This window comes from Mustela erminea, chromosome 9 (genome assembly GCF_009829155.1).
Source record: "Mustela erminea isolate mMusErm1 chromosome 9, mMusErm1.Pri, whole genome shotgun sequence".
Classification (NCBI taxonomy): domain Eukaryota; kingdom Metazoa; phylum Chordata; class Mammalia; order Carnivora; family Mustelidae; genus Mustela; species Mustela erminea.
In genome coordinates, this window is record NC_045622.1 from 109,955,531 (window position 1) to 109,969,323 (window position 13,793).

A 13,793-nucleotide genomic window follows, 5' to 3' on the forward strand; every position below is an offset into this window, starting at 1 on the left:
GCTCGATCCCAGGACCCCGGGATCATGACCTGAGCTGAAAGCAGACGCTTAGCTGACTGAGCCACGCAGCACCCGTCACAACCCATTCTTGTAATGTCACTAACATCCTACACATTTTTAGGACTAGTAGCAACTCTGGGAAGACCCCTATCCAGTTTTTTTGCCCCTGCCTCCTGGGCACAGTCCCATCAGGATCTGTTGTGCATCTCCAGGGGGTCAGCAGGGGCTCTCCTGGTTCCAGGGCAGCCTCCTGGAGCAAAGCAAACAGAGCTGCCGTGGTTGCCAGGTGTGGTGCTGCACAGCAGCCGGAAGGCAAAGGTCAGGGGTCAAGCGCTGTCCTGGGCCAGGTGGAGGACGAGGCTTCCGGCCAGTGGGTTTGGTCAGTGCTGGACATGGCTGGCCAAGGACTGCAGTCATGGAAGGGGTCAGCAGGACCCCTGGTGGAAGGCAGACCATGGGCATCCCCCTGGCGGTCAGCTGATGCCACCAGCATGTGCCCAAGGACCAGCATCAGGCCAGAAAGTCACAGGACCCACACCCTGCCTCCTGCACAAAGATGTCCTTGGAGGGGAGCAGGAGGCTTGGAGAATGTGCTTCCGCATTCACATGGAAGCAGGCTACCCACCCACAGAGCCTGGGGGACAATCAGGTTCCACAGGCCAGGCCTCAGCGAAGGAGAGCCCTGTGACACCCAGGAAAAATTGCATTTTGTCTTCCCAGCTGAGTCCCATTGTGAGAGCCAGACCACATCAAGGCATGGGGGGCTTTGGCCTAGAAGAAAGAGACCCCAACAGGGCGAGGGGCAAGGCTTTGGGGCTGTTAACAGCAGGCCAGACCGACACTGGGCAGGGAAGGCATGCAGATCCCCGGGGCGCCCAGGCTCTCAGGCCCCCAGCTCGTTGGTGCCGGTGGGGGGTGTCTCCCTCCCCTCCCCGTCAGGCTCCTCCCTCAGCACCCTGCGGAGTATGGCCCCCGGGGACTCCCGCAAGCACCAGTGTCCCTGGCTGCCCACCACGAGGTAGATGACAGGATTGGCACCGCTGCTCAGGGCCGAGGAGAGGCAGGCCATGTGGTGGAAAAGAGTCTTCCGGTTCTGGGGCAGGTCCAGCCAATAGAGGAAGAACCAGCTGATGCCGAGAGGCAGGGCACAGATGAGGAACATCGTGACAGAGGCCAGGATGACCACGTACAGCCGTGTGGGCTGCGGCCGCCCCCACTGCTGTGAGCTCCTCCGCACCCACACGAAGAGGATCACGCTGGACAGGGTCATCGCTGGGGTGAAGATCCCCATGATGAGGAAACTGAAGACGGCGTCCACCGTGTAACACTGCCTTAGGCTGAACCAGAACTCCCTGCAGAAGAGCGAGACCAGCACGTTCATCAGGAGGGACAGCACCCAGAGCAGGGCACACACCACGGCTGACAGGTGCCGGGGGCAGCGACACTTGTACCAGATGGGGAAGAGGACAGACAGGCAGCGCTGCGTGCTGATGGCCGTCAGGAGGGTCAGGCTGGTGGTGTAGGTGAAGGACCTCGCTCTCTCCATCACCTCATAGGCCAGCAGGGTCGGGTCGAGATAGAGGGTGACGGCCGTGCAGAGGAGGAAGAGGAAGTCAGCCACGGCCAGGTGGAGGATGTACGTGCAGAACGGGGTCCTCTGCCCCGGGCAGCTCAGCAGCCAGACCACCAGGCCATTGCCCATCATGCCGCACACGCAGACGAACGTGGCCAGGATGCTCAGCACCTCAGGAGCGGTGTCCGGTGTGTTTATCATGGAGTCATTTCGGGGGAGTATCCGGACATAGGAGTTCTGCATAGTCCCGTTCATCCTGTGGAAAAAATATGGACCGACTTGAGGTTCTGTGTTGCTGGAGCCCCAAGGGTCTTCTTGGGGCCCCACACCCCAACTGTCCAGCTTCAGGGCTTTCTCCTGGGTTCTGTTTATAAGAAACATAACCAGGAGGCTTGGCCCATTCCCTGCTTTCCTGGTTCCCATCCGCCAACTCTGCCAGCCCTGCTGTGACATACCCCAAGTTGTTCTAAACACCCTTTGTCAAGTGAAGAGGTTCTCTTGCATTTTGAGTTTATTATTATTCTTTTTTAATCATGAAGAAGTATTGACTTTTATCAAAGGCTTTCTTTTTGCTCTTGACTTACGAAGTTCCCTTTACACATGGGACCCTTAAAACTCTGTTCTGGCTTCTCTGTTCCTACACACTGCTTTTATGCGCAGGTGTGTTTAAAATACGTAAGTGGTTTGGTGTGAGCTCTGGTGCTGTGTGGCTGACAGCCACTCCGTACTCGTTCTGTGCCCTTTTCATGATGTTTCATCCTCCAGGGAGACCACTGAGCTCTGGCTGGTTTCCCCCCTTCCCTGCCACTATCCAGAGAGCATCTTCAGGCGTAAAGCTGGGGTGATCACAGGGCTCATCTCTTCTATTTCCCTTTTCTTGGAGTTCACACTCCGGGGATGCCTCTTTGTCCAGTATCTGAACAGAGCTGAGTGCTGAGTCTTCTGTTTTCTCCAGTTTTCTGGTTGTTGACGGTGGGAGGGCTGGTCCAGTACCAGTTCCTCCCTTGTGGCTAGACACAGAAATGCCTCTGATGTATTTTCCTCTTGATCATTGCTGGTGTGGAGGAACCCTGTTGATTCTTGTAGTTTTTATTAATCAGGCAAATGTCCTAATATAGCGGACCATACCTATCCATTTTTCTGTTGACAAGTTTGATTTTCTTTCCTGTTATCCTTATCCCTCTAATTTCTTTTTCATGTCTTATAGCATAGCCCAGAACATCTAGTAGTCTGCTGAGCACTGGTTGCAGTCAGGTGTGCTTATCTTCTCCCTAAACTTAAAGTTTCTCTATCAGATGTGATGGTTACTCTGAGTTTGTGGTATTATCTTTGATCAGGGTGAGAAAATTCCCTTCCTGGTTGTCTGAGAGTTTTTATCATAAATGATGGAATTTATCACAATTATTTTTCTGCATCTACTTAATCCCTTTCTTTTTTTCCTCCCTTTGTCTCTTTATGTGGTGGATCTATAGTGGTAAGTTTTCTGGTATTTACTCCTTGTTACATTTTTAGGATAGACCATTTCTATTTGCTCTGGTCACTCCCCTTTCCCTTCAGGTATCCTGATTTTATTTAGAAAATGTCCCCCCATGTTCATAAGTGAAATTAGCCTATAATTTTCCCCTCTTGTACTATCCTTGTCTGTTTTTTATTTCAAAGATGTAAGATTATACTGGTTGCATAAAATGACTTGAAGAGATTGCCTTTTTTCTCTACCTTCTGGAACAATTTGTAGCATGTAAGGATTATCTTTCTTTGAAGATTTGGCAGAAGGTAAAACCATCTGGTCAGGTTATTTTTATGTGATTGTTAGGAGACAGGCATGGCTTTGTGAAAAGAAAATTACAAGTGCAACTATATAATAGGTTTAATCAGATTTTGAATCTCTTCTTGAGTTAGAGTAGGCGATGTTATTTTTCTGGGTAATTCTTCATGCTTATGGTTTCACATTTATTGGTAGATACTGTAAATAATCTACACAATATTCCCTTATAATTTTTAAAGCCCTAATTCAATCTTCCATTTTAAATTTGTGTGATCACTTCTTTTATAAAGAATCAGTTTGTTAGAGGCTCAGTTTTACGAGAACTTTTTCTTAAACATCTTTATTGTTTGTTTCCAGTTTTCTGTTTTATTTATTTAAAAGATTTTATTTATTTATTTGACAGAGAGAAATCAGAAGTAGGCAGAGAGGCAGGCAGAGAGAGAGGAGGAAGCAGGCTCCCCACTGAGCAGAGAGCCCAATGTGGGGCTCGATCCCAGGGCCCTGGGATCATGACCTGAGCCGAAGGCAGAGGCTTTAACCCACTGAGCCACCCAGGCACCCCTCCAGTTTTCTGTTTTAAAAAAAGATTTTATTTATTTATTTGAGAGAAAGCGAGAGAGCATGAAGAGGGAGGAGAGGGAGAAGCAGGCTCCCTGCAAACAGGGAGCCCAGTGTAGGACTCGATCCTAGGTCCCTGGGATCATGACCTGAACTGAACAGACGCTTAACTCACTGAGCCACCCAGGCACCCCCGGTTCCAATTTTAATTGATGCTTTTACTTCTTTTACTTTCTTTGGATTTACCTTGTGATTATTTTTCAGCTTCTTGTGTTGAACTGCTAGGCAACTGTCAAAATTTCTCTTTCTAAGGGGCATTTTGGGCTCTAGATGATTCCTAAGTATTTCTTTAGCTGTTTCATGCGTTTTGGTTTATATGTCTTCATTGTTGTTCATGCCTAAATATTTTAACATCAAAAGCCACTGAAAATACGTAAAATTTAAATTTCCATAAATTAGTTAGAGATATATTTCATAGCACTACGAATATTTTTATCTGCCACAAATAAGTTTTGTCATTTTCTCTTCGGCTTTTGGAATCTTTGTTAAGTGGGGACAAATCCAAGATGATCATGCCGTCCCTGTCAAGTGTACCTTTTATGTCATGGCCTTCTTCATTTTATTTTTTATCTATTTATGAGAGTGAGGGAGAGAGAGAGGGAAAGAGCGCACAAGCCAGGCAGAGAGGCAGTGGGAAAGGGAGAGCCAGACTCCCCGCTGAGCAGGGAGCCTGACGGGGAGCTCAGTCTCTGGACCCTGGGATCATGACCTGAAACTAAAGCAGATACTTAACCGACTGAGCCATCCAGGCGCCTCAGGCCTCTTCACTTTCAATGCTGAGATCTGCTACCAGGATTTGGCCCTGGTTTCTGTTGGTATCCACAGGGTGTCACTGGTCCAAGAGCAGGTCTGTGGTGGGGTTCATGGGTTGGAGATGTGGCATCGTGCAGACGTTTGTAAATTCAGACTCTGTGGCCGTGAATGCTGCAAATCTGGGGCTTTAGTTCCTGAAATTGGTGCCTGACTCACGCACCCTTCCCCCACAGTCTCAGGCAGGGTGGGAGGCTCCTGAGGGCATTCTGTGCAGAAAGCTGCTTGTCTAAGCAGCAGGGAGCTCCTGGGCTTGGCCTTGTGGAGCCCCCTCTGCTCCAGCTCCAAGGGACTTCCCAGCCCCACAGCCCTTCCTCATCCCCACCCCACCTAAGCCCCATCTGATGTTCTCTGGGCCACCAGCGTCGCTCTAGGACCCAGAGATTTCCCTCCCTACCTCTCCAGGGCTGGGTAGGAGGGGGATTATGTTTTCTCCCCAGTTTCTCTGCATCCACAGTGGGAGGGTAGGACCAAGACCCACACAGCCTCCATAGGTGCCCTGTCGTCACAGTCAGGAGTCCCTCCCGCAGGATCCACAGATGTTTAAGTAACATTGATCAAACTTCTATTATGTGCCAGATACCTACATGGTGCTCTGTGTCCCACGGGGTAGATGATAGCATATGGACATGCGCGGAATACATGTCCGCACCCAGGAGCACAGATGCACACACAGATACACATAGAATACACAGTATAGATGCACACACATGCGTAGCCATGTGCACACACACGTGTGATCTGTGTACAGCAGTGGCCAGGACACAGAAAGCCCGTCCTCATAGAACTCACGGTCCAGGGTGGGGAATGTACAATAGACATGATTATCCCCTGTCCCCCAGGGGGTACATAAGAAGGCAGGGACCTGCTGGAAGGTGCTGAGGTTGGAGGGCGGCAGGGACAGGCTCGGTGGAGGGGCTGCTATGAGAGACCCATTGCTGTCTGTGCAGGGGGCTGGGACCCTGCTCCCCTGGCCCCGCCCCAGCCAGCGGAACCCTTTACACACCGCCCTCCCGAGCCACTAGTGATTGGTCCCTGCCCAGTACCAGGCTCAGCGAAGGAGTGTCCTCGAAGCCCCACACTAAGTAAGGAGTGTGTGGGCCGCTCCCCAGGGATGGAGGACACGGGTCGCACCTGCTACTCGGGCAGGGCAGGATGCACAAGGTCACCCTGTGGGCCGACCGAACCCCCCCCCAGTCCAGTGCCCCACCGCACCTCTGAGTGCATGTAGTGCCCCCCAACTCTCTGCTCTGGTCAGGGTCCCAGAAGCCTGGAGAGGGGCCCTTCGCACACCTGGGCTGCTTCTCAGCTGTCACCTGATACCCCGCTGATGGGGACAGAGGGCGGACCAGGCCAGGGCTATTCTGGGTCCTGGGCTACAGACCCTCCCAGGGATGCTGCTGGAAAGGGAGACCATCGACAAGCAAGAATATGCAGCTTTCGGGGTGGGAACTCCCAGAGGGGCTGACAGCTGCGGGAGAGCAGCTTTAGTAGCCAAGCGGCAGTGGGGACAGAGCGCGTGGAGGGACCACGGGTGTGCTGCAGGCGCGGCGGCTCCCTAGACCCCTCCAAAGGGGCGGCTCTCGGCAACAGAGACCCCCAGATGTGCCGAGGAGGCAGCTGTGGAGGCAGGGGTGTGGGTGACCCTTTGAAGGGGTGTGTTGTAGTGGGCAGGGGGCGGAGGCGAGGGTAGAGAAATGGGACCAGGGGCGGAGGACCCAAACGGGAGCTGCTCAGCAGAGGGAGACCTGAGGGCGCAGGCGCGGTCACGGCTGCAGGGGGGCGGGGGGAGTGCGCCTGGGGGCAGAGTCGGTACCGCGGGCAAGCGGCCTGGGAGCTGGGCACTGCCCAGGAGAGACGGGAGAAGCGGGGAGCCCACCAAGCTTGCGGGACCCCATGCGGGAAGGTTCCTCCTTTCCAGTGAAAGAAGGAAGAAGAGGGGAGGGGTGTGGGGGGCTGGGGGAGGGGCCTCCTCCTGACAGCTATGGGCCCAACTGTGTCCCCCTCAGTGATCTGTTGAGGCACCAAGCCGCTGCGCTCCTCTCAGAGGTGGGCCTGTACGAGGTGCTCAAGGTGAAACGATCCGAGATCCGGAGGGCGGGTCGTGATATGGTAAGACCAATGCACGTCTGAGACGAGCTGCTGGAGCCTCCTCTCCTCCCCCGCTGCCTCCCCCCTGCTGGGCTCTTCCCTGAGCCCCCCACTCCCTCCGACTCTGAGCTATGCGGGTTGTCACTGGGCCTGTGAGCCCCTCGGGCAGGCCAGCATCGGACTAGAGCCCCTCCACGCCCTCCCCGCCCTGGGCCCAGGCCTGCATGTAGCCAGTGCTCAGTGATCACACGTGAAAGGTCATGGTTTAGAAGACGGTGCCTGTCGAGTTAGCTGTAGGATTCCTGTCTTCAGAAGCCTTGTTTGAATTTCTGTCTACCCCCCCTGACGCCTTAGGGAAATGTAATTTCTAGCTAATACGGTCCATCTCTCCTTGTACTTTAAACGTTTAAAAGGTCACCTAGATGAGATAGTAAAACAGTCTCCTTTAAAAGGTCTGAAGGTCAAGAGGACGTAGGTTTTGCTATGCCCTTGTGCTGCCTTCCAGTGTTAATAGTGGGATCACACCCTTGAAGGATTTTTTTTCTGTGCATTTCCATATAACGTTTTTACAGAAATGAAAACCTATGACTTGCTGCTTTCCCCAAAACAAAGTGAATGTCTTGTTCAATTGTGCTCACCTGACACCTGTATGTCCCTCCTTTGTCCTGGCCTGGCTGTCACCACTGATGGGGGCTACCCATGTGGCTGGCCCTCTGGGCGTGATCTGAACCACTTTAAATATGGTTGTGAGCTAGGCTTCTGTTGTCCGTTTTATTTGGAAGGTGCCAGCTCGGGGAAGTTGAGGCACCTCCCGGGCCATCCAGCCACGTCCGGCGAACAGGGACTCTCGCCCCGGGGTTGTTGCTAGGCACCGCCCATCACCACATGCTCTCCTCTACCCAGAGAGTAAAAATGTGAGGCTCCTACCTGCTCCCGACATGGTGCTCAGTCCTTCGGGGAAGGGTGACCGGGCTCTGGTGCCTAACTCCAACGTCTGGAGGCAGCTCCACTGGCTCCATGCCCCCGAGCTGCTCCGGCCCAGTCCCTGCTCCCGGCTCTGCAGGGCTTCTCCCAGCTCGCCTTGGCTGCTCCCCACCCTGGCCTCACAGGAGTCCTGTCCCTGGGATGCCTTCACTCTGCTCTCTGAGATGCTGGAAGGGGAGCTTGAGGCATAAATACAGGAAGGCACCCACCCCACCCAGGAGGCCTGCAGACAAGCTGGCTGGGGACTAATGGACCTAGCTGGGTGTGGGCTCTCAGGCTGCCCATCTAGGCTGGGGGATGCCTTTCAGGGAAATGAGAATAAGGCTGGGGGCCGTGAGGAGCTGCGGGAGTGTTCACGCCCTTCCTGTGCCATCCTGGCAGTGCCTCCCTGCCTGAAGGCCATCTGGGACAGCCAAAAAGGCCTCAGAGCATCAGCAGGCCCTATCATCTCGGCGTTAACATAGCGCTGTGCAGGAAAGAGGGTCTCTTGTGGGCCGGGAGAGGCCATTAGGTCGACACAGCCCTCTGCATGGAGAGATGCTCTGGCTAATGGACCTGCCCAGGGCTCTGCTTGCTGAGGGGCGGAAAGGAAGGAGCCTGGACCCTGGACTCCAGGGCCCCATTTCAAGTCTGAGTTTGTCCGCCTATTAGCTGGGGAGCTTTGTGGTTTAGGGGACCCCTCTGAGCATCCGAGGCCTCACTGAAATTCATGGAGTCCCTTCCGGTCTCTCTCAACAACTTGAGTACAGCACTCGAAGCAAGAGAGAGGGAATCATTTTGACCTCAGTTGGTGACCTTTCCCCGCATAGGCTGAACCCACTTTCCTGCCTGGGAATTCCTCTAAAACTGAGCCCCCTCCAGGTTCGGATGGAGGCTGACCTCACGGCTGTGTAGCCTGGCGGTCACATGCCCCGCGGGACATGGTGGCTGCTTGGGGTCTACACGCGTTGACTGACGGGTGGCTGGGGCCTGGGGCTGTCGTGCCCACCCTCATGCCCGGTCCTGGACCTGAAGGAGAGCTCGCTGTGGGAGACCTCTGGCCTCAGCTTTGGGAAGACACGTGAGTGAAGAGAGGAGAGGCACGAAGCTCCGATGTCGAAGTGTCACCAACGCCCTACGTCATGGACAGGTGACGGAGGACAGAGAGGCCCCATTGTGCTCATGGGTGTCCCCAGTGGACACAGAGCACCCCCATGTCAGAGGAGCAGCTCGGACTGTCCCAGGCTCTTACTCTGGGCTTGCCGAGCCGGGGTGGTGGACGTCTTACCCCGAGGAGGTAACACCTAGCCTGAGAAGGGGCGGGGACACAGGTGACCCAGGAAGACACGGGCTTCCTGGCAGGAGCTGTCTCGTTCTGGTACCTTCTGTGGCTAGAACTGGGCCTGGCAGGTACAGAGGCTCACATTTCCCGACTAATGACAGGTGATGGACAGAGTCCCTGGAATCAGGGGCCCGGAGCCCCCTGTTCCCGGCCCGCGACCGCACCCCGACTTCTCAGCGACAGGAGCCAATCCTGTTCCAGTGTGGGCCCGTGCGTGCGCGTGCCTGGGCACGTCTGTCCGCGTGCATGAGTTCGTGCGTGCGCGGGGACGATTGTACGCGTGGGTGAGTTGGTGCGCGTGCGTGAGTAGTTCGTGCGCGTGCGCATGAGTGCGTGCGCCTGCGCGCTTCAGTGCGGCTTCTGTCACGTGCCGCCCAGGAGCCTACCCCGAGGGGAGCCCGGGACCCGGAGGAGGCGGGCAGCGAAGGCCGCCCGCGCCCGAGCGCCGGCTTGGGTCGTGCTGGTGACACGGCGAGGACCGCAGACCCCACGGGCCACCTGAGGCCGCGGGCGTCAGGACGCGGGTGACGGGCAGCGCCTTGGACGGCGGCTGCGGTGCGCCCTGGCCGAGCCGCGCCCTGGCCGAGCCGCGCCCGCCCTGCGCAGCCGGGCCGCACCGCTGCCGTCGGGCGTGGGATTCTGGAGATCCGCGCTTGTTCCTCCGGGGATGGTGAGTGCTGCCCGCGGCAGCCGCTGCCGCAGGATCGCGGCCCTGGAGGACGAGTCTGGCCGAGGCGCGGACCGCCCCCGGGGCCTGGGCCCAGGGCTGGGGAGGCGGGCCGGGAATGGACTTCGGATCCTGTGTCTTGGTGGGGGGAGCGCAGAATGCGAGGGCACGTTCCGGTGGCAGCCCTGGGAATGGTCGGCGGGAGGGAAGCGCCTGCTGGAAACCGCTGATGGAGCTCCCGGGTAGGGCAGTCGGTGGACTTCCGAGACCCCCACCCCTCCGCACCCCCGCCCCGGGGCCGACCAGACTCTGTTACTTACAACGTGCTGTGCAGATCGGCCGGGAGCAGTCCGTCCTGTGTGACCTCGAGTGGCCTAAAGCGCAGGGGTGCGGGGCGGGGCTGGGGGCCTGGGACTCTGGGGCGCTAGGATATTCTTGGGGGGGGGTGTGATGGAAATGTTCTTCGGGGGAGGACACAGACATTCCTCGCAGCGATTTGGTGAGGTCGCGAGTGTACATACGTGTGTCAGAGATCATCGACTGCGTTAACAGTTCATTTCATTGTGCCTAACGTCAACCGCAACAATTTTCTTTTCTTTTCTTTTCTTTTCTTTTTTTTTTTTTTTGACGAAATCTGCCTGAGTAGGTGAGCCTTCTCCCAAATTGCCAGGAAGCTTGGCGCTGGCATTCTGACTCACTGCGGTGGACTTTTCCATGAACTTTTGTTCTGTGAACGGAGCCCTGTTGTCTCCAGCCCCCGGTGGCCTCAGATACACGACTTCCGTGCTCGCATTCCGAGTTGCCCTGAAGGGACCGGGTGGCCGGGGTGATCTCTGCAACGGGTTTTGGTAGCTCCCTGGTCTGGTCACGCACGTCTGTAAGAGTACCTTTCCTTGGGCAGGGCTTCTTCCCATCCGGGGAGAGGTGACTGTTAATGGACCCACCCCTTCATCCCACCTTCTAGATGGATCCCGCGGCTCCTGGAAAAGACGGGGTGTCTTGGCAGAGGATTCTAGACCAAGACGTGCATGTGTGAAAGGATCTCAGGCTTCAGAATTCTGGCCCCAAAGAGAAAACTCGGTTATCTCACAAGCACAGCCGGCAGGGGGTGGGAGCCAGCAAGGCCGATGCCGGAGAGGCGTTCTGTTTGGTCTTACGGAGACAGGCCAGGAAGACGCAAAGAGGCCTCTGCTTTCAGGCCGTGTGGTGTGCTGTGTGCCGAGCACGAGTCCCCGGCCCGCCGCCTGCCCGCTTCATCTGCCAGCTGCCCAAGCCTGGGTTGCGCCCTCCTTTGGTCTCTGGCGCTGGACTGTAGGCTCCAACAAGGCCGGTCTGGGTTGTCCTTGGACTGTGATGGGCCTGTCCTGTCTAGTCAGTGCGGCATCCCCGGGGCCCCTACTGCCGGTGCTTTGCTGGTGGCTGCTGCCAGCGGCCTGGGTTCCGGGGCAAGCACGTGGCCACCAGAGCGGTGGGACTGTGACAGGGGCTCCACCCTGGGTTCAAGCAGCCTGTCCCTGGGAGCCCAGCTGTGCAGGTTAAATGAGCTGGTGGAGGTTTTAGCACAGGGCCCACTGCACACAGCAGGTCCCCTGCGAATGGCAATCTGTGCCCTGCTCCCCAGGCTGGGATTGGTTCTTTCCTTGTCCCTCCTTCCTGGCCACCCTGCTCTCTCTTAGAAGGGACACTTTGCCCCTGCTCCAGAGGCCTGTGCTGGATCTGTGAGAAAACCCAGGCGCACGGCTTCCGGGTGGCAGTACCCTGTCTCCCTGAGGCTTGCTCTTGACTTTGCACATTTGGCCCTGTTTCTCACATGCATCATCCAGGAGTGTGCTTGTCCAGACAGCCGTGGTGGGGGACACCGAAAGCAGGGCCCCACAGCCCTACCCTGGCGGCTCTGCAATCCTTGCCCCGCATATCCAGTGGTGGTAGCAAGTTGTGCTTAGTAACAGCTGGAGTGGCCGGGAGACCAGTGTTTGTTCCTCGTGGGGCCAGCTACGGGTTCCTTCGTAGGGATGGCGATATGCAGCCCCTGAATTCGACTCCTGCGCAGTGTTCAGGGGAGGGCGGTTAGACCCCTTGTTCCAGAGAGTTCCACGGTGGAGATCTGTGATGCTCGGGTCCCTCTGCTTCCTGACTTTCCCAGACACCAGAAAGAAGGAGGCTGGGGTGGTCCCAGCTGAGCTGCCTTTGGTGGGGGACCACAGAGGCTTCTTTGCTTCACCCCTGCAGCCAGCTCCCTGGGCCCTTCTGTAACTCCATACCCAAGGCGGGAGGAGGAGCGAGCCCTTCTCCTCTGCTCCCGCCTCTCCATGAGCACAGATGGGAGGTCATCCGGGGTGGGCAGGATGTGCCGGCAATCCCCATGTGGCTAGGGACTGGGTGGGGGAGGAGAGGCCTTATTCCCAGGGAAGACTGTAGGAATCCGCACCTGAGGAGGGTCCAGAGGCTGGGCAGGGCTGATCCTGGGGTTCACCCCCCACCCTCCCAGCCCGCTGCCCACTAAGCACGGCCAGATGTGTATTCTTGTGGGGCTCCAGCCCCTCCCCGATCTCCAGGTCCTGCAGTGAGTGAGGCTGCCCGCCCGCCCACTGGGCTGGGGTTCTGAGCTGCTGCAGCTGGGCCCAGGCAAGGAGGTCAGTTCATGCTCCCAGAGGGGTGGCGAGGGGTAGCTCCTGGCATTAGACTCAGGGCCAGAGGCCTAGGGTGGGAGCTCCTGAGGAAGAGGTGAACCCCCAGGGACTCGGATTCACTGGGTCCCAAGACAGTGGCTCCTCAGAGGCTCCCTTGTCCGTCTTTAGGACTGGGAGGCATTTCTTTCCAGTGGAGGCCTGCTGGTGGAAGCTTTCCCATTGAGTGGATCCCGCCCCTCGTTCGTATCCTCAGGACCTGACTTGGCTTCTTTGAGTCCCCAGAAGTGTCAGAAGTGTCTCTGCTTTTTTTGGGATTCTTGGACTGGCTTTCAGGGTTGGGGGGATGGGTCAGGAGGTGGGGGGAGTGTGCGAGGACGGGGCGGTGCACCCCATGCGGGGAGTGGGAGAGGCCGGCGCCCTGGCCTCCGCTCTCTGAAACTCTTCTGCCTCCAGACACTCGGGGTTCTCTCTCTGCAGAGCAGGGACCTTGATGGAGGAGCCGCTGGGCTTGTTGGAATGGGGAGCACAGGAGCAGAGGCCTGGAGAGGCCAGGAGGAGCGAGTCCACCACCTGGGGATTGGTCGCCAAGAAATGCATTTGGGGGTCAGCCCACCCCAGGGTGGTCCTTCAGCCCTTGCTCTGGGTTGACTAGGGTAAGGCAGAGCAAGTTCAGGGTCTGCAGGTGGAATGCCAGGCGCCACCTGGGCCAGCAGGAGAGGCTGGAGGTACCGCCGCACCCTGGGTGGGCCGGCTGGTGGTTCTGTTAGCCAGCTCCCTCCGGGCCCTCTTCCTGCTTTCTGCAGATGGGGGCCTTCCCCCAGCCTGGGCCACTGGTGCCTCTGCCCTGGTCTGTCCTTGGGCCTATGTAATGAGCAGGTTCCCCCAGAGCTTCCCTGCCATGGGGCTGGGGTCCCAGGCTGGACACCTGGAGCCCAAGACGGGCCTCTTCGGGGACTGGCTTGGAGGCGGGCAGGGGGCAGTCAGGGAGCCTCTGACCCAGCCCTAGTTGAGCTGTCTCTTGGGAGGGGCTCCAGCCTATTGCTGGGCATTGGGGAGGTGCCAAGTTCAGGGAGGCCAGCCCCAGCCCCGCGTCAGAGAGGGGCATTCTGGACAGGTGGCAGGAGGAGAAGCAGCAGCCGTACCCAGGGGGCCTCTATGTGGACACGCTGTGTTCCACGACAGGACCTGTATTAAGCAGCACATGGAAACTGTTTCCAGGGGGCCCAGAGAGCCCTGAATGGGTGAGAAAGGGCATAGGCTTTAGCCAAGAGGACAGGGCAGCTGACCAAAGCTCCATTAGGCAGAGGGGTGGTTACCCTACCAGGAGAAGGACC

General features: G+C 57.1%; 1 protein-coding gene across 2 annotated transcripts in view; it reads right to left on the reverse strand.

The window, feature by feature from the left end:
* The window catches only part of MRGPRD (MAS related GPR family member D), an 18,736-nt gene continuing 4,943 nt past the window's right edge, over positions 1 to 13,793 (reverse strand). The window contains exons 1-2 of one of the 2 annotated variants that reach the window (XM_032358807.1): positions 7,785 to 9,573; positions 1 to 1,829 (exon numbers count right to left, since the gene is read on the reverse strand). In XM_032358807.1, coding sequence (XP_032214698.1) covers positions 884 to 1,829; positions 7,785 to 7,876 — 1,038 coding nt within the window. In that variant the 5' untranslated portion in view covers positions 7,877 to 9,573 and the 3' untranslated portion in view covers positions 1 to 883. Of the gene's footprint in view, positions 1,830 to 7,784; positions 9,574 to 13,793 lie in introns of those variants that run through there. The other variant, XM_032358808.1, reaches the window with a different exon arrangement.